At 56.0% G+C, this 17,242-nt stretch overlaps 2 protein-coding genes across 2 annotated transcripts; both read right to left on the bottom strand.

Moving 5' to 3' along the window:
• Positions 1–1,545: 1,545 nt before the first annotated feature.
• CPLANE2 (ciliogenesis and planar polarity effector 2) lies at positions 1,546–4,290 on the bottom strand. The gene is made up of 5 exons (XM_015826349.1): positions 4,185–4,290; positions 3,916–4,068; positions 2,403–2,527; positions 2,128–2,264; positions 1,546–1,792 (listed from the first exon to the last, which is right to left on the bottom strand). The coding sequence occupies exons 1-5, from the start codon at positions 4,288–4,290 to the stop codon at positions 1,546–1,548; spliced, it is 768 nt and encodes a 255-aa protein (XP_015681835.1).
• A 2,417-nt stretch (positions 4,291–6,707) lies between these two features.
• FBXO42 (F-box protein 42) lies at positions 6,708–16,562 on the bottom strand. The gene is made up of 9 exons (XM_015826355.2): positions 16,304–16,562; positions 14,669–14,785; positions 13,018–13,152; positions 9,740–9,893; positions 9,511–9,621; positions 9,327–9,423; positions 8,805–8,861; positions 8,294–8,413; positions 6,708–7,985 (listed from the first exon to the last, which is right to left on the bottom strand). Exons 1-9 carry the CDS (start codon positions 16,560–16,562, stop codon positions 6,849–6,851), a joined length of 2,187 nt encoding a protein of 728 aa, XP_015681841.1. The 3' UTR covers positions 6,708–6,848.
• Positions 16,563–17,242: the final 680 nt, after the last annotated feature.

A 17,242-nucleotide genomic window follows, 5' to 3' on the forward strand; every position in this document is an offset into this window, starting at 1 on the left:
GGCCGATAACCAGGAGGACTGCAGCCTGCAATCCAGAAGCGCTGCTCTCAAAAGAGGTCCATTAAATATTAACCCTGATGCTTTGAGAAACATGCCCAGAAGGCAAGTTGATCTGCTGCCGAGGCAGGAGGCCCAGAAGCCCCTATCCATTTCAGACGCATCAGCCTCGCAGGAAGGGAAATCTGGAAGGGCGAAGGCTGTGATGGGGCTGCCCCCTTCTGGCTGGAAGGGGAAGCGACTCCCTCCTGACCAGGCCTTGGGGCTCCGACTGCTCGCTCCCTACTACAAAGATGTGCATCTGGCACGCTGCCAGGCTACTTTTTGGCCAGACACACCATTGGAATCGACGCACCAAGGACGGTGCTTGCATTGCTGAGAGGAGAGAGCAGTTGGCTCTCCCCTTGTCGTCACGCCGGTGGCCCAAGAGCAAGCTGCAGGGACTTAAAGTGCCTAAACATCAGACCGAGCCTTAGCAAGCGCCGTTTTTTACAAATTTATTCCACTTTCTTCCTGAATCGCTGAGCCTGCACTGAGAAGTCAGCGACAAGCCGAACAGCAAAGTGAAGGGACGGCAATCAGCAAGAACCCCAACGTTAACATGAGTGGACCACAAGCGAGCGCAACCCTGTTGTAGAGGAAGACTATATGTGGTTCCTACACAGGTAGTCCTCGGCTTAAGACCACAGCTGAGCCCAACATTTACGTGGCTAATTGAAACGTTTATTCAGCGAGCTTTGCCCCATTTTACGACCGTTCTCGCTACCGTCGTAAAGCGAATCGATTTGCAATTGTTAAGTTAATAACACGGCTGTTTAAGTGAGTTTGGCTTCCTCCATTGATTTGGCTTGTCAGAAGGTGAGGAAAAGGGGATCACATGACTTCCAGGATACCGCGACTCTCGAACCAGTGGCAAAGCGTCCGAGTTTGGATGGTGTGACCAATGGATGCTGCCACGGTTGGGAGTGTGAAAAATGGTTCCTAAGTCACTTTTTTTTCAGTGACGCAACTTTGAACCGTCATTAAATGACCTGCTGTGTCTGTATACATTATGCACATTTATAGAGACGTACAGCATCTAAGTTCAAAATATTTATTAACTCGCTTGCACGAAGACAGTGGAAAAAGGGACCGAACGTGGACAACAAAAATGTGCGCTGAATATTGACTTGCTCACGACGACCTCCAGAAAGAGGTGGGAGTTTTCCTGGGGCGTCTGTGGCCAGAGAGAATTCAGGGCTGAAAAACTTCCCTTTTTTCCAAGCCGATCAAGACCCAGTTCTGCTCTTTTGCCTGGCAAGAGAAGCCTAGCACGAATCCTGCAACACTCTTGGGAGCCTTACAAGTCGGATCCGTGGAGGTCTCCTCCCCCCCCCCCCCAGGCTGCCTTCTGTCCCGCTCTGCCTCCTTGGTGCACTTCTACCACCGAGGGAACCCAGAATTCAGCCCCAGGGGTTTCCCTGCCAGCAGATGCAAAGATTGGGATTTACAGGCCGTGAAGAGCCATCGTTGTGCTGAAACAAAGCCCTTGCAGGGGAAATGAGGATTTCATGGAGCCAGCGCTTCCGGGACGGCAGGGCTCGCCCCTCGGGGGACCAGGCCGGCAGCCACCTGGTCCTGCCTCCAGAGATGCTCTGCGAGGCTGTTCAAGAGATGGGCCACCTCGACCAGGCCGGCGTATCCGTCCGAGTGCCGCTCGCCGACACTCTTTGTCCGTAAGATCGGCAAACCCCAGGTGCGGGAGAAAGCCGCCATGTCCGATTCCGTCACATCCGTGTGGGCAAACTGGTCGAACCTGGAGACCATTTGGTCAAGGAAGCTGAATCGCCAAGCACTAAAGGAGGGGACCGTCCAAGCCGAACTTGGCCTAAGCCGATTCTTCGGCTCGGGACTGGGCTACAGGAATGGATGCTGCCTGTCTTAGGCCTTCAAGGATTGCTAAGTATTTTAATCTAATGGGTTTATTTCTGTTAAATTGCAAGATTTCTTCAATCGAGGAGAAGCTGCAGGAAGGAAAAGGCGGATACTGTGAAAAAGCGTCACATTTCTGAAAAAAGGAACAAATCTTAAAAAGGGCCGACTACACTCCTGCCCCCCCTTCCAGTCTGGCGAGAAGCCCCTTAAGGATACTTGGTGCCCACGACCATCCGGACCACATCCCTGGACCCGTCTGTCACGCGAGAGATTTGCTGAGGGAGGTCGAGAAAGGAGGCCCGATCCGTGAAGGAGAACAAGAAGAGTATGGCGTCCGCTTTCTCTCTGCAGGCCTGCAGGGAAGGGAGGAAAAGTGAAGGGCTGCCAAGTCGGAAAGGCAACGGGTGTCTCCATGTGGCCTTGTCATCATCCTCCCAAGAATGCTGCCTGGCCCCGAAGCCCCCCTGCCGCCTCTCCGCAGACCGACTCACGGGTAAAATGTGGTCAAACTTTCTCAGCAAGGCCTCGCCACAGTCCCAGAAGGAGAACTTGAAGAAGAGCACCCTGCCGCTGTCCCGCAGCTTGGCTGGCCAGTAGACCAGGCTGGTCTGGATCCCTGAGAAAGAGCCGCTTCAGCTGGGGACGTGACTCCCAGGAAAACCCCCTGCCTCCGGAGAGGGTCCGGAGCTGCCACCTCGCAGAAGGGAGGGTCCCCACTCCCTGCCCCGTCCCGTTTTCCGAAGCCTCTGCCCTTGCTTCTCCTTCATCCCTGGACTTTATAGGCCAGGGGTCCTCCACCATGGCCACTTTAAGACTGGTGGACTTCAAGTCCCAGAATTCCTCAGCCAAACTCTGCTCCCCTATCCTACCAACATCTTTTTTAGAAATCCAACTGGTTCTGATTTTTTGAGATAAGCGGCCTTGCAGGGCTTGTAATCAACTTTGAAGGCCTCTCAAAGCAGTTCTCTCACTCAAGGTGTATCTAATGTGTTGAAGGCTTTGAGTTGGCTTTGAGTCTTCTCTCCTCTAGACTGGCTCTTTTGCAATAGACCTGTTTCCTTCTCTGCTTTCCCAGGGTCTGTTACACTTAGTAGTAGTAGTAGTAGTAGTAGTAGTAGTAGTAGTAGTAGTAGTAGTAATAGTAATAATAACAACAGTAATAACAGTAATAACACTAATAACAGTAATAATAGTAATAATAATAAAGTTGGAAGGGACCTTGGAAGTCATCTAGTCCAACCCCCTGCTCAGGCAGGAAGCCCTATACCATCTCAGACAAATGGCTGTCCAGTCTCCTCTTAAAAACTTCCAATGTTGGAGCATTCACCGCTTCTGGAGGCAAGGAGTTCCACTGGTTAATTGTTCTCACTGTCAGTAAGTTTCTCCTTAGTTCTAGGTCGCTTCTCTCCTTGGTTAGTTTCCATCTGTTGCTTCTTGTCCTGCCTTCAGGCACTTTGGAGAATAGCTTGACTCCCTCTTCTTTGGGGCAGCCCCTGAGATACTAGAACACTGCTGTCCTGTCCCTCCTCATCCTTCTCTTCCTTAAACTAGACAGACCCAATTGCTAGATCCTGACTTATGGAAAACAACCCCATAGAATAAAGGCAAGGAAAACTTTAGAAAAGATCATAGTTCGTAATGGATAAAAAGGACAGGGGAAAGAGACACTAGCAAGGCAATGATCAGATAAACAGAACTTGAGCCCAGACCAAGAAAATAATTAGCAAAAAATAATTGTGGGAGTTGGAAGTCCATCAGTCTTAAAGTGGCCAAGGCGGAGGACCCCTGCTTTAAAAGGCCAGTGGCCCCCAACCTTTTGGGCACCGGGGACCGGTTCCATGGACAGAGGTTTTTCCGCGGACCGCAGGGGGCTTGGCCCAGTTGTGCAACCCAGTTTCTGGCATGCCCGGCCCGGTGCCTGTCCACGGGCCGGGGGTTGGGGACCCCCTGCTTTTGCTTTTGGGGGGCGGGGAGGGAGGAGGGAGGAGGAGGAAGCGGGCTCACCTGTGGTCTCGTGATGCCCCAGGGGCGCCTGCAGCCCGGCCAGCTTGGCCACCAGCGCGCTTTTGCCCACGCCGCTCTTGCCGGAGACGAAGACCTTGTAGCCGGCTACGTCGGCAGCGGCGTGCGGAGCCAGCACCGGCCTCTCCAGCAGCCCTGCGCAGGGAGGAGCCCCTTCAGAAGACCGGCTCGCCCTCTCTCGCTGCCGCCGGCTCCCTCGGCCCCCAGCCCCGGCTTGCGAGTGGCCGAGGCTCCCGCCCGAGCGACCTCACCGAAGCTCCGGCGCTGCCTCCGGCGCAGCAGCGCGCCCATGTAAGCTCTGCCTTCCTCCGTGCCGGCCCAGTCCGCGTCCACCACGGATCCCGGGCGGACCGTCATCCCCGGCATCTTCCGCGCAGGCCGCCCCGTGGAAGGGCTACCTGGATCCCCGGGCGGCGAGAAGGCGCTAGGACCCAGCGCGGCTGCACTTCCTTCCCCTCGCGCATGCCCGAATCGGCCCCTCGCTTCTTCCGCCAGGAGTCGTGGCCACGCCCCCTGGCATTCCCGGAAGCCCGGCGCTGTCGGCGGGAGCCGGGCTGGCTGTGGGGCGGCTCAGCTCCCCAGGCGCCCTCCTGGGCGGGGCTTAGCTGGTGCCCCTTCGGCAGGGGTAGGCAACCTCGGCTCTTTTATGACTGGTGGACTTCAACTCCCAGAATTCCTGAGCCAGCATGGCTGAGCTTGGAAACCTCTCTCTTTCCCCTCAGCATGGCTGGCTCAGGAATTCTGGGAGTTGAAGTCCACAGGTGGTAAAGGCAGCACAGTTGCCCAGCCTTGTTCTAGACCAGGGCTAGGCATCCTTGGCTCTTTTATGACTGGTGGACTTCAACTCCCAGAATTCCTCAGCCAGCCATGCTGAGGAGGAAGGGAGAGGTTTCCAAGTTCAGCCATGCTGGCTCAGGAATTCTGGGAATTGAAGTCCACCAGTCATAAAAGAGCCAAGGTTGCCCACCCTTGCCCTTCGGGAAGGCCGTCCGTCCTGCGAGGAGGGCGGAGCGGCCAGCTTTTCTTGCAAAGCGCCGGGGCTCCGCCGTTTGCTTGGCCTGGCAGCGGGCAGGAGGCTGGGCAGGGTGGCACCCGACTTCGCTCTTCCCTGCCAGGGCCTGGAGGCGACTGCCGGGGCTGTTGCTCCTGCAGGCCCCCCCCCGAGGGAACTGAATTTTTTTGGGGGGGGGAGAGACGGGGCGCCATCCTTTACGGATCCCCCCCCCCGGCCAACGCAGCAGACGGGGATGCAACCCCTTCTTCTGGGTAGGGCTGCGAGCCAGATGACTGGTGCTGCAGCTGGCAAGCGCAGACTTTCCGTCGAAATGCAACGGATTGGATTCGCTGGAGCTGGAAACGGCTCCTGCCTGCGGCGGGCGAAAGCCGTACGCCGCCCGCAGCCTTGGGGGGGGGGGGGAAACAAGAGGCTCCCCGAGAACGGCCCGGCTCCTCGGTCTCTCCCGTGGCTGTCTTAGTCCTTCCGAGCGGGTGCAAGGTGGAAAGGCCTGGGAGGGCACGGCCAGGTGTGGCGTCTAGGTGGGGCGACTGTGTGTGTGTGTGTGTGAGTGTGTTGTTTTTGTGTGCGGGGACTTTCAGTGCCCTGCCAAACTGCTCCTCCAAGGGGCTCAAAATAGCCCCGCAATCTTGGCAGCCAGCCAGGAAGCTGCCAAGCGCAGCCTTCTCTTCTGCTGGGAAAGGGAAAAAAAAAAGTCCCGCCGCCTCTCCAGGGAGTGTGGGAAAAGCCACAGGCTTTTGGAGCAGGAGGGAGCTGGCAATCCGCAGGTCTACGAGCCCCCCACGCAGGATTCTCACCAAGGGCAGCTGCCAGGAGCCCACCCTCTCCCCCCACCTTGCCCAAATGCCTCCAGCTGTTATGAGGCTTTTTTTTTACTGGAAATTGTGCAGCTTATCAAGCATGCCGCATTAAAGAGAACATTCTGCATCGGAGAAGGTGGATTATATTACCACCACCCCCAAAAAAAGTGTCCCCCTTGTCTGAATTGCAGGAACTCACTGAAGCCGTGGGCCTTTCGAGTGGGATGTGTTGAGCACTGCCAATCAAGCCGGGGGTCTGCCCAACAGCCTGGCCTCACCCTCACTGCAGCTGGTGCCACCCTCCCGCTTCTTTCACAGTGGGTCAGGTGGCTGATAGCAAGTGTGCTCAGCTCTTGCCCCCCCCCCCATTTCCTCATTTGGGGCTTTATCAGACTAACTGGGGTGAGCTGGACCTCTCCCCAAAGCCCAAAGCATTATGGCAACGCCCTCCTTGCTTGCCCTGCTGGGTCTCCAACCTACGCATGACTCTCCACCCTGTAAAGGCAGCTTTGGCTCATAGGCTGCTCTGAGTGAGAGAACAGGCAGACCCCCAGGGAGTGGGGAGCCCCTGGCGGCTTCTGCTTCTCCTGGAGATCCCCTTCAAAAGCCCAACTCCCACCCAAAGACTAGGAGAAGGCCGTAAGGGCAGAGGGCCATCCCTAAACCAGGACTGGCTTTTGGTGCCCGGCCTGGTCCCTTCCCTTTGGAACTTGGCGTTGGCCCACTGGCATTGTAACTGACTTGAGGGCTTGGCCTCTTGCCCCCGGGCTGCTTCTGCACACAGGGCGGCCACCGTGACTTTCCCGCCTGCCCTCGGCTCAGAGGTCACCCGGCTACGGCCAGGTCCTGCTCGGTCGGGTGTCTTTGAGCCTGGCATGCTTTGTAACTGCCCTCTTCTCTGCTAGGAAAGGGGCTTCGGTCCTCGCACTCGTGCTGGGAATTGGAGGAGAGAGCCTCGGTGCCATTTGCTTAGATCTCTTTATTAGTGGGTGGAATGCCACATTCGCAGCCTGCTTGACAGCGTGCCCGGGGCAGGGCTGACTGGTTGAGGGGAGCCCCCAAGCCAGGGCAGCGGAAGAGGGGGGAGGCCCGCGGCCGCATTATCTCTTGGCCCGCACAAAGTACAAGGCGTTAGTTTTGGGATAGTACTTGACATTCTGCTTCTTGTCCATCAAGCCGCCAAAGATGATGACTTCCCCCCGCCCTTGGACCACCGTGTGCAGGCTGGTCTCGGGGGGTCCCACCACGGAGCTGCCGTGGAACACCTTCCACTGGACTCGTCCACGCCCCTTCACCTCCTTGATGTCCAGCACGTACATCTGCATGGGCTTGCAGTTCACGCTCTGGTAGAGGGGCTTGCCTACGTTCAGTGACTGAGGCGGATGATGGCCCAAGCGGCGAGCAATGGGTGGTAAGGCGTGCCCGTCTCCTTGGGCAGAGCTGGGTCGAGGGGTGGCGGGAACAGCTGCTTCGGCAGGGTTGGCACTGCTCTGGCTGCCTGGGGATCCCGGCGAGGACACCCTGGGCGGGCTTCTGACCGCCAAAGTGGGCAGGGCCTTCGAAGAGAGGGCTTGAACCACCTCCAGGCTCCGCCGCAGCGCACTAGGAGAGATCCCTCCCATCAAGGAGCTGGACACCTGAGGCGGGGTGTGAATGCCGTTGGTCTGATCCGGGGGATTCCTGAGGCCTAGCGTGCCAACCGTCCTGCTTTCTGCACCATCCGGCTGGCAAACCAGAGAAGGGGCTTTGGCCTCCCAGCTCAAGTCTACGGCTGCCAGTTGCAGGTCCTTTTGATCGGGGAGGGAGCCCCGCCTGGATGCCAAAGAAAGGCCCGCCTTCAGATTGTAGCCTTCTGCCACGGAAGCCGTGCTGGGCGAGAGCAGCTGGAGAAGAGGGCTGTCTGGAGAGGCCCCGCCCACGGCGGCTGCGGTGCCGGGGGACAAGGCCTCGCCGCCATTCAGCACCGGTGAACTGTCCTCTCTGGCCGGTGACAGGCTTCCTTCCCGGGACCCGCAGGGCGTCTGCCTCTGCCCCCGGGGTCTCAGGGTGCCCCAGCGGCCGTTCACGCAGGGAGCCTCGTCTGCAGTCTGAACGGGAGACTGAGAGCGGCATTCTCGTGTCTCGGGAAGCAGGGCGGGCGGCGTGGCGCTGATGGGAGAAGGACGAGAGTTCAAGCTCGGGCTGAGCGGTGCCCTCCCGCTGGGGGCTTGGCTGAAGACGACCACGCACTGCCCCACCTGGAAGAGAAGAAGCAACTAGCGCGGGATGGACACAGGACCCACCGTGCAGAGCAGCCTCCCCAGAAACTCCTGCTAACAGCTGGGCTCCACGTAAGACGGAAGGTAGGGGGAGAGAAGAGGATCCCTCTGGGCCTTGCGCCCACCAGAAAGCGCCACGCTGCTCCTCAGTGAGATGTTTGCCCCATCAGGCAGCCCGGAGTGCATGCGTCACACTCTTAAAATCGGAGCTGCCTCCCCCCTTTCTGGCTTATTATGAGGAAGGAGACTTTCACCAGGGATTCCTTTTGCCCTTCCCTCCCGTTCACCTTGCAGGCCGGGTGGCACCACAGCTCAGGGGCTCCGTGGTCCTCGTTCTCCACCTTCAGTGGCTGCCACGTCCAGGGACGATCGGATCGCATATGCAGCAGCCAGGCGTCCTTGAAAAGCTGCAAGTCGGGTGAAAGCTCAGACACCCATAGGACGGGACATACACGCACGCACACACACACACACACACACACCGACCGCCTAGCTTTCCTCTACATTAGTTTTCCTCCCGAGAGCAGATTTTCCAGTCCTGAAAGCTTTTGTCCCCTGTCTGGCACGCTCCATCTTTCCTCCTCCTGGGGAAGATGTACACATGGCAGTTTCTGCTTCGTCTCCCCGAGGAGCAGGAGGAAACCTTGGCTAGGGGCAACTCGGACCTGGCGGCTGGAGGACGCTAGCAAGCTGTGCATCGCCCGTGTGTTGACCGGAGACGCCGCGCCAGACACAAAAGTCTCGGAAGAGCAGAAAAAAGGGGGTAAATGGCCAGCTAACCTAGCTTTGTCTACTCACCGCATTTGGACCCCCGCAGCCCCCAAGAATCAGAATGGTTTCTTCGTCTATGATAATCTGTGACACACAAAAGGGAAAGAAGAGTCAAAAGGCGTCACCCAAAGAGCCCCAAGAAGACCTGGCTAGCACTTCCGCTGGAGTGGAGTGTGTGTGTGGGGGTGCTCATTCCCGCCCCATTTGCAAGCTGAGCTCAATTTCCCAAATCTATGGAGGGGAGACTAATCTGCCCCCTCTTCCCATTTCCAGTGGGAATGGGAAACGGTCTGCCAGCCCCTGCTCCCACTGGGACCTTCTTGGCTCTGGGAAGGCCTGTCTCCGGGCGTAACTTTGCGCCCAGGGGTCCCAGTTTCCATCTCCGGCCAGGAAGGACTGCGCCGGGGGCGGTTGCTTGTCTCCCTCTCAATCTTACTGGAAAGGCAAAAGGCTTCATGTGGGGGTTGGAAGACTTCGTTCCCTTGGGAGGAAAAGCGGGACAAAAAAGCCGCCTGCCCCAATTTCTGGCGAGCGCTACCGGCACGTTACCTGGGACTGGCCTCCTCGCGGGTGAGGCCCAGGCCCGGAGAGGCTCGGCTTGGACCAGGTCCAGTGCTCCAGATCAAGGACCCAGACATCGCTGCTCCTGCGGGGGAAGAGCGAGATGGGAGGAACTCGGACGGCTTTCCGGGGAGCTTCGAACTCCAGAAGAAGAGGAGCGTCGGAGACTTACATCTGCCGGGACCCCAGGGAGCCCCCAAAGACGATCATCCGGTCCTGGATCACGCAGGAGGAGTGGCCAGCCATGGGAGGAGGGCCGTGGGTGGTCACCACGCAGTTCCACCTGGAGGAGAAGGAGGAGGAAGAGGAGGGTTGTGCTCAACAGGCGGGCAGTGTACGTGCTTGCCCGGCTCTTTGCTCGGCAAAAAACCAAGAGCTTGGAAACAGCTCGACAGTCTTACCAATTTTTGGAAGGCGAGTAGGTGTGTATTTCGTCAAAGAATCTTTCCGGCTGATGCAGGGGGTAAGGGCTGGGCCGCGTCCAGCCACCAAACAGCACCAGCAGGTCCTTATACACCACGAGGGTCGCTCCGGCTTTCGGCGACGGGTAGGAACCTGCAACAGGAGAGGGTGTTGTTGATTTTTTTTAAAGCAATGTCGCCGAACAGATTCCGGGCGCTCACCGGGCGCAGCCAAATAAAGCCTGGCGCTTGGGCAGGGCGGCTTCCTGCCTCAGAGCCACAAACTGACCTGTAATAAACTGTCTGTCCAACTATTTGAAATGGCCACGATCCAGTTTGTCTTCATTGGAGGCAGGGGTCTAATTCTGACTGGGAGGCCAACAGACCCTTCCTCTTCCCCTACCTTTGATAGGGGTGACTGACTTTACTTGTAGGCAGTAAAAACAGATTACAGTCCTGCTCACAGGTTGCTCTCTTCACAGCTATTTACTTCCCAAGGGTGGCACTCCCTCCTGTTTGCCAAAGGGCTTTAAACGAGGCAAGGGGCCACTTAAAATGAGCGACAGAGGCAAAAGCCACTTCAGAGACCCTGATTGGGGAGGGGGGAACCGTATCCTTCCCTCCAGATAGGCTCACGATGGCCAGGGAAGGGCCGATAACACACAATCCACTTGTCCTGGGGGGGGGGGAAGAGGGCCCAGGTGCTAGCTCAGCTGAGTGGGGAAGCAGCAGGTGAGCCGGCTGCTTTGGGCTGCTGTGTTCAAAGCTACTTCTCCTCTTTCCAAATTTCATGGCTGGCCCTGCATGACGCTCCTGGCAAGAGAAGGAAGGAAGGAAGGAAGGAAGGAAGGAAGGAAGGAAGGAAGGAAGGAAGGAAGGAAGGAAGGAAGGAAGACCTGCCGTTGGGCAGGGCAGAGAGTCTGGAGCCAGAGGAACCGAGGCTCCCTCCGTCTTCCATCCTGGTTCTCTTAAGACTTCCCGAGACGTGGAAGGAGGCCGAGTCCAAAGAAAGCAAGCCTGTCGCCAGGAATACACAGACAGGCATCAGCACTTTTCCGTCTGAGAAAACGGGGGTGGGGACGGTCCCTTGCCCCCCTCCAAAAAGCACTATGACAAAGGTAAATGTGGAGACGTGTGTGTGTGTGTGTTTGTGTGTGGCTGACTTTGCTGCTTGGGAAACTTGGTCCTACTGACATGTTCCAACACGACCCCGGGGATCCAAATTGGGGACGGGGCTATTTGTGGCCCGGGCCTATCAAAAGAACCGTCCCCAGACTTTTCTAAAATAGGTACCTAAAGTTAGAGCCTTGGACAACCCGGTGGGGGCTCTGGTTAGCAATTCCCCGGAGAAAGCTGAACCGAATTCCGCACGAGGCGGAGAAGGCCAGCGGAAGGGAGGCCTGGCCCAAAATAGGTCCCTTGGCCTGCCGGGAGAGCTCAGAAAACCCCCCAAACAGCAGGGGAGCCCGAGGGCCACAGAAGCAATCAAGGAGAAATTGGGGGGGGGGGCTTTCCTATAAGGCAGGCTATGATTCCCTTTCCTAGCAGTCTGATGTGTGTCCCGGAACCGGCTGAATTTCCAGGCGCTCGTAAGACACTTCCTGCCTTCCTTTGCCTACCAGCGGCGTCTGTGTCTGGGAATTCAGCTCCCAGGGTCACTTAATCCTATCGATGGGGGGGGGGGGGGGAGAACAGCTTCCCCCCCCTTCCTCCGGAAGCTATAATTGCCCGCTCTTTAAATTAAGCAGTTAAGCGGTGTGGCTGTTTGAAAGGCAGCCCTGCCTCTCTTTAAAAGGGAAAGTGTGAGAAAGGCCCAATTTAGCTCTTAAGAATCCCTTGTCGGGAGTTTGGGAATTGGGGAGGTGATAAAGCAACCGCATGACTCCTGCACAAAGGTATTTTATCGTTTGGGCTCCAAACTTTGCTAACTAGAGATTCTGTAGAACAGTGTTTCTCAACCTTGACAATTTTAAGGCATGTGGACTTCAACTCCCAGAATTCCACAGCCAGCAATGCTGGCTGTGGAATTCTGGGAGTTGAAGTCCACATGCCTTAAAATTGTCAAGGTTGAGAAACACTGCTGTAGAATCTCCCCATTCTGATAAAGAGCTCCCACCACTGGAAACCAAGCGCTGCTTTTCAGAAGATTCACAGGGGGAACTCTGGAGCTGACGACCCAGCGGCGCTTGCTGGGCCGGCACACAAACCGTGGGGCGATGTTGTGGTGCCCAGGGGTGCTTCTTCCCATGGCTGAGCAGACCCTGCCCAAACAAAAACTGGGCCGCAGGGATCAGCCACCATCTCCCTGAAGAGATGGATGCTGCCCCCAGCCTCAAACCTCAAAGTCCCCCCCCTTTTCCCTCTTCTCCAAAGGCAGCGCTGGCCAAAACCAATGTTGGCTTGTGGTTAGGGAAGGAGACAGTGCTTGGGCTGGGATTCTTGCTGCATTGAAAAGGCCTCTTGAGAACGCATTTTGTATTAACATGCAAAGTAAACAGCTTGGGATTTGAATAGGCAAAAAAGAAAAAAAAAAGAAGAGAGGCTTTTGTTTACAACAAAGGGTTGCCCCTCACTGCGGTGTGAACGGGAGGATTGTGAGAACCTGCCGATTTCCCACACTCTTTCGGGCTGGTGGGTGTAGCTAGCAGAGACATGTCTGATCAGCTTGATCAAATACCTGTCCCGGGAACGCCCGCCCGGAGCAGAATCCTCGGCCTGGAGGAGACGGTGAGAACAGGCAGGCAGGCCAGGCTGCCAGTGAGGTTTCCGCCCCTCCCGGAGGGGAAGCAGGAGCTGCCGCTTCTAACCGGGGGTCATCCCTCCGGAATTGGCCGATTGGATCCCCCTGAGGAAGTTGGATGCCCTCAAGGAGGCCACCTGGAGAGGATTGGAGGTGGGGGGGAGGTGTTCTCCCTTTCCACCTGGCTTTTCTTTGCAAGGGGACCCTCTTTCCCCCTTGCCCGCCCTCCCTCCCTCCCTAATACTGTCTCAGCTCAGCTCCCAACAGCGAAAGGGCTGTGAAGGAGAGCAGGGAACTGGCAGCCAAAAGCCACAGTGGAGGGTATCAAAGGAGGCTGAGGCTTCAAAGAGGCCCCCACGTCAGACCTGCCTCCACCTAGCTGCAGGTGTCAGCTTTCTCCCAGCGTGAAGGCAGCCGGTGCTGCTACTCTGCGGTGGGCAACAGCCCAGGGGTGGTGGCCTCCCCGCAGCTCTTTTTTCCTCTCCTGGGGCAGCTGCTGCGGCCACTGGGACCCTCCCTCCCCAGCCACGCCCCTCACCTGATGCCAGGGGCCGGATCCATTCCTTGCTATTCAGGTCGAGTCGCCAGAGGTCGTTAAAAGCGGCGTTGCAACTGCTCTGGGTGCAGCCCCCGAAGACGTACATGGACTGATTGGCATCGTAGTAGCAAGCGCCTAGAAAGCACACACACACACAAAGGAAAGCCACAATTTCTCTCTCCTTGAAAACCCGCAACGTGGGTGCGACTCCGGGGATTCTTTTCGTGTATTATTTAACGCCCCCACCCCCTTTTGTCCTGAGCACCATCCATCCACCCCATCCTGCAGGATCAGCGGAATTAGGAGTCGCGGCGGTTAGAATGCAGCATTGCAGGCTAAATTCTGCCCGCTGCCAGCAGTTCTATCCTGACTGGCTCAAGGTTGAATTCAGCCTTCCATCCTTCCGAGGTGGGTAACATGAGGGCCCAGATTGTTGGGGGTGCAATAGGCTGACTGTAAACCACTCAGAGAAGGCTGTAAAGCAGGGGTCCCCGACCGTGGCCACTTTAAGACCTGTGGACTTCAACTCCCAGAATTCCCCAGCCAGCCCTGCTGGCTGGGGAATTCTGGGACTTGAAGTCCACAGGTCTTAAAGTGGCCACGGTCGGGGACCCCTGCTGTAAAGCAGTATATAACTGCTATTGCTATTGCTATTATTTAATCTCCTTCAAAACTGAGGAACTGCAATTTAGGCAGATTTTATGGTTGGCTCAACCGACCCCAACCTGTTGTGATTGTCTGGTTTGGAAAACACGCTGTTTTCTTTACACAGCTACCCAATCTTGGCATTCTGCTCACCAGATCTCATCTGGAAGAAATCAGGAGACGTACATACAAACAACCTGGAATTAAGGAGAAACTTCCTAACAGTGAGGACAATTAACCAGTGGAACAGCTTGCCTCCAGAAGTTGTGGCTGCTCCATCACTGGAGATCTTTAAGATGAGACTGGACAGCCATTTGTCTGAAATGATAGAGGGTCTCCTGCTTGAGCAGGGGGCTGGACTAGAAGGCCTCCAAGGTCCCTTCCAGCTCCATTCTGATTCTAAACACTTGAAAATATCTCAGGGGCTGCCCCAAAGAAGAGGGAGTCAAGCTATTCTCCAAAGCGCCTGAAGGCAGAAGAAGCAACGGATGGAAACTGATCAAGGAGAGAAGCAACCTAGAACTAAGGAGAAACTTCCTGACAGTGAAAACAATTAGCCAGTGGAACAACCTGCCTCCAGAAGCGGTGAATGCTCCAACACTGGAAGTTTTTAAGAAGAGACTGGACAGCCACTTGTCTGAAACGGTACGGGGTTTCCTGCCTGAGCAGGGGGTTGGACTAGATGACCTCCAACTTCTTCTTCTCCTTCTCATTATTATTACTATTACTAGTATTACTATTATTATTAAAATGAAAAGCCATCTTCCTTCCTCTACGGCTTGAGCTGGCCCTTTCTCTTCAAGCAGGGAGAGATTGGTTTCGGTAGAAGCAGCTTCTAGAACCTTCCGCTTCCCAGCTAAGCCAGAGGCCTCGTCTCTCCTCGGCTGCTTGCAGCCTCCACGCAGCCTGTGCCCCCTCCAGCCTCTCTCTGGGTCAAGCAAGAGCATGGGCTTCCCCACCGGGCTCAGGCCCCTGAGCGTGGCGCCGTGGGCCAGTCCGTACTTACTGTGCGAAAAGCGCTGGGTGATGGGGGTCCCAGGGTAGGGATAGGTGCGGCTCTCCCACTGAATGTTCCCTTCCTGGACCGACTTGATAAAGCCGTGGTAACACTGGTGGGCCACACCTGGAAGAGGAGGGAGAACAGCGAGAAAGTGGGGCTGGAAACGAGCGGGCTGACCGGGGACGGATCTGGTTGGCTTCTGGCCAGCAAATGGACAAAGGCTGAGTCTCCTGAGAGAGCTTTTGGGGTGGTCTCCGAAAGGGCCTACCCTTCTCTGCTTTTTTGAGCATAACACAGGAGGCCAACACACCCTCCGTGTTCGTGTGCCCCAAGTCTAGCAGAAGCCGGCAGCTCACGAGAAGTCCTCAAACTCTAAAAAAACCCAAGAGCTGGCCGGCGCGTTGTGCAACAAGTTCACATGGTGCAATAAGATTGTGTGTTTGTTGTCACTGCGATTTGTGTCGGGGGTGTGTGCACGAAGCCAATCTCATTGTACACATGTTGTACTTTTGACAATAAAGGTTGATCTGATTCGATTTGAAGAGCTCCCGAGTCTTGTTTGCTTTTAGTGCAGGCCTCACAGCCATCGGATGGGCGTGGAGGGGGGGGTGTCTCTGATCTGGAGGTTTAAATAATTCTTCATCACTTCTCCTCCTCCTTGGAGAGGGGACCCCAAGCAGGCACCCAGGCATGTGGCAGGGAGGAAGCGATTGGCCCAGTCCTCCCCCCCCCACCACAAAGCTTGCACTGGTGGCCTTTCAACCTGGGCCTCTCCTCTCCAAATGTTAACCACAACACACTCCTCCTTCTTCCAGCCTTTTGTTAAAATGCTGAAAGCAACTGAGCCACTATATATCGGTGCGCTTAAGGACAAGGCACCTCCTGCTTCTAAGAAAACCAAACCAAACCAGAAATTGGAGGAAAGCAACCAGCCAGAGGGTGCCTAAATCCTACAGGGGAAGACAGCAAAGGCAGCCCCCGTCCAATCTTGCTTGGCTCCCAAGACTGAAGGAAAAAAATCAAAGGGGGTGTGTGTGTGTGTGGGGGAAGAGTCCTCCTTCCAGCCCCCCGACAACGCCCCCTCTCTGCTTCACCCCTTTTCTGGCCTTCTCAAGAGCTAGGATTACAGGTGGTCCTCGCCGTACGACGGAGCCCCAAATTTTCCGTGGTTAAACGAGACCATTTGTGAATTTCGCCCCCTTCTGCGCCCTTCCTTGCCACAGCAGCCGATAAGTTAGTAACCCGGCCGCTAATTGAATCTGGCTTCCTGTTCTTTAGAAGCTCGCCAAAGGGGATCGCGTGACCTTGGGACATAACGGTCAAAAATAGGAACCGGTTGCCAAGCGTCTCGGTTTTGCTCACCTGACGGCGGGGATGCTGCGAAGGTAACTGGGAAAAACGGTCCTAGGTCACCCTTTTTTTTTTTTAGCGCGGTCGCGACTTGGAACCGTCGCTAAACGAACTGTGGCAAGTCGGGGACTAGCCGTACTTTCTGGAGTGTCCGACAACGGCTAAGCCTGTCTGCGGCCCAGTTCCCATCGCTGTCCCCTCCCCCTTTTTTTTTTAATTTTGCTGAACCCTCACAATCTTTCTCCCCACCTGTTTGGGCTTAGAAAAGCACCCGGGAATTTCCTCCCGTACCTTTGATGAGCCGATACCACTGCTTGCAAACCAGGGCGGCCGTTTTGTGCTCCTGATACGGGGAGAGGAAGGACAATATGTACTCCAGCACTTCCTCTGGCAACTCCTGCATGGACCGGTGAGGCCGAGCCCCTCCCTCGTCCTCCTCTGGAGGAGCAGCACACACTCCATCCTCCTGATCCATGGTCCCTTCGGCCGCGGCGGCGTCCTCGGAATCCACAGCCATGAAGCTGTCATCGTCGCTCTCTGAGTTAGCCATGGCATTCCAGTCCCCTGCTTCAAAAATGGGGAGGGGGGAAAAAGTTACGGGTTACGGGCCGGTCTTCTTGCGGAGGGATCTTTTTCTAATTTTATTGAGTTTTATAGGGTTGGGGATAGAATAGGATCGGGATAAGGATTAAGGTTTAGGGAGGGCTTGGGATCAGGATTGGTGCTGGGGGAGGGTTGGGGTTATCCCCCCAATAACATTTTCAGTCTTTAGCAAACAGACTATTGTCCGGGAACACGTGTTCAGTTAACAATAGCTGATAGAGTAATAAGTAATAAGTGTAATAAACGATAATCGCAAACAGTATCGGTTCATTAATGCATATCATTCTTCTTAGGAGATATCTATTCAAAATAACACAAAACCCTGCCCGCGGGGAAAAAAACCCCTCTCCGTGGAGCCAGTCCCTGGTGCCCAAAAGGTTGGGGGGCCACCGTATTACGGAATAACGGGAGGAAGATGAGATCGTGTGAAGTGAAGCCCCCGGTTTCAATCCACGGTTTGGCGCGTCAGCTCTTGAAGCAGCCAAGAATCTCTGCTTGGTCTCCCTTCACAAATGAAGGCATGCTGAGAGCTTCCCTTAAGCCCCAAGAAGGCAATCCTGCAAATTATCAAGCCTGGTGCACTAGCTTGGGGGGCAGGGAAGGGTTAGGAGAGCGATGTAGGGGTCC

Source organism: Protobothrops mucrosquamatus, unplaced genomic scaffold, assembly GCF_001527695.2.
Source record: "Protobothrops mucrosquamatus isolate PMUCROS unplaced genomic scaffold, P.Mucros_1.0 scaffold3072, whole genome shotgun sequence".
NCBI lineage: Eukaryota > Metazoa > Chordata > Lepidosauria > Squamata > Viperidae > Protobothrops > Protobothrops mucrosquamatus.

Bases quoted from the DNA above. Each gene is read 5' to 3' on its own strand.
- CPLANE2 (XM_015826349.1), bottom strand. From the start codon at position 4,290: ATGACGGTCCGCCCGGGATCCGTGGTGGACGCGGACTGGGCCGGCACG. The intron at 2,265-2,402 runs GTGAGTCGGTCT...CCTTCCCTGCAG, and splicing joins AGTTTGACCACATTTTACCC to GCCTGCAGAGAGAAAGCGGA. The intron at 1,793-2,127 runs GTATCCTTAAGG...AATGGTCTCCAG, and splicing joins CGGATGGTCGTGGGCACCAA to GTTCGACCAGTTTGCCCACA.
- FBXO42 (XM_015826355.2), bottom strand. From the start codon at position 16,562: ATGGCTAACTCAGAGAGCGACGATGACAGCTTCATGGCTGTGGATTCC. The intron at 8,862-9,326 runs GTAACGTGCCGG...TGTGTGTCACAG, and splicing joins CGCGAGGAGGCCAGTCCCAG to ATTATCATAGACGAAGAAAC. The intron at 7,986-8,293 runs GTGAACGGGAGG...CTTCTCTTCCAG, and splicing joins GGTGCCACCCGGCCTGCAAG to GTGGGGCAGTGCGTGGTCGT.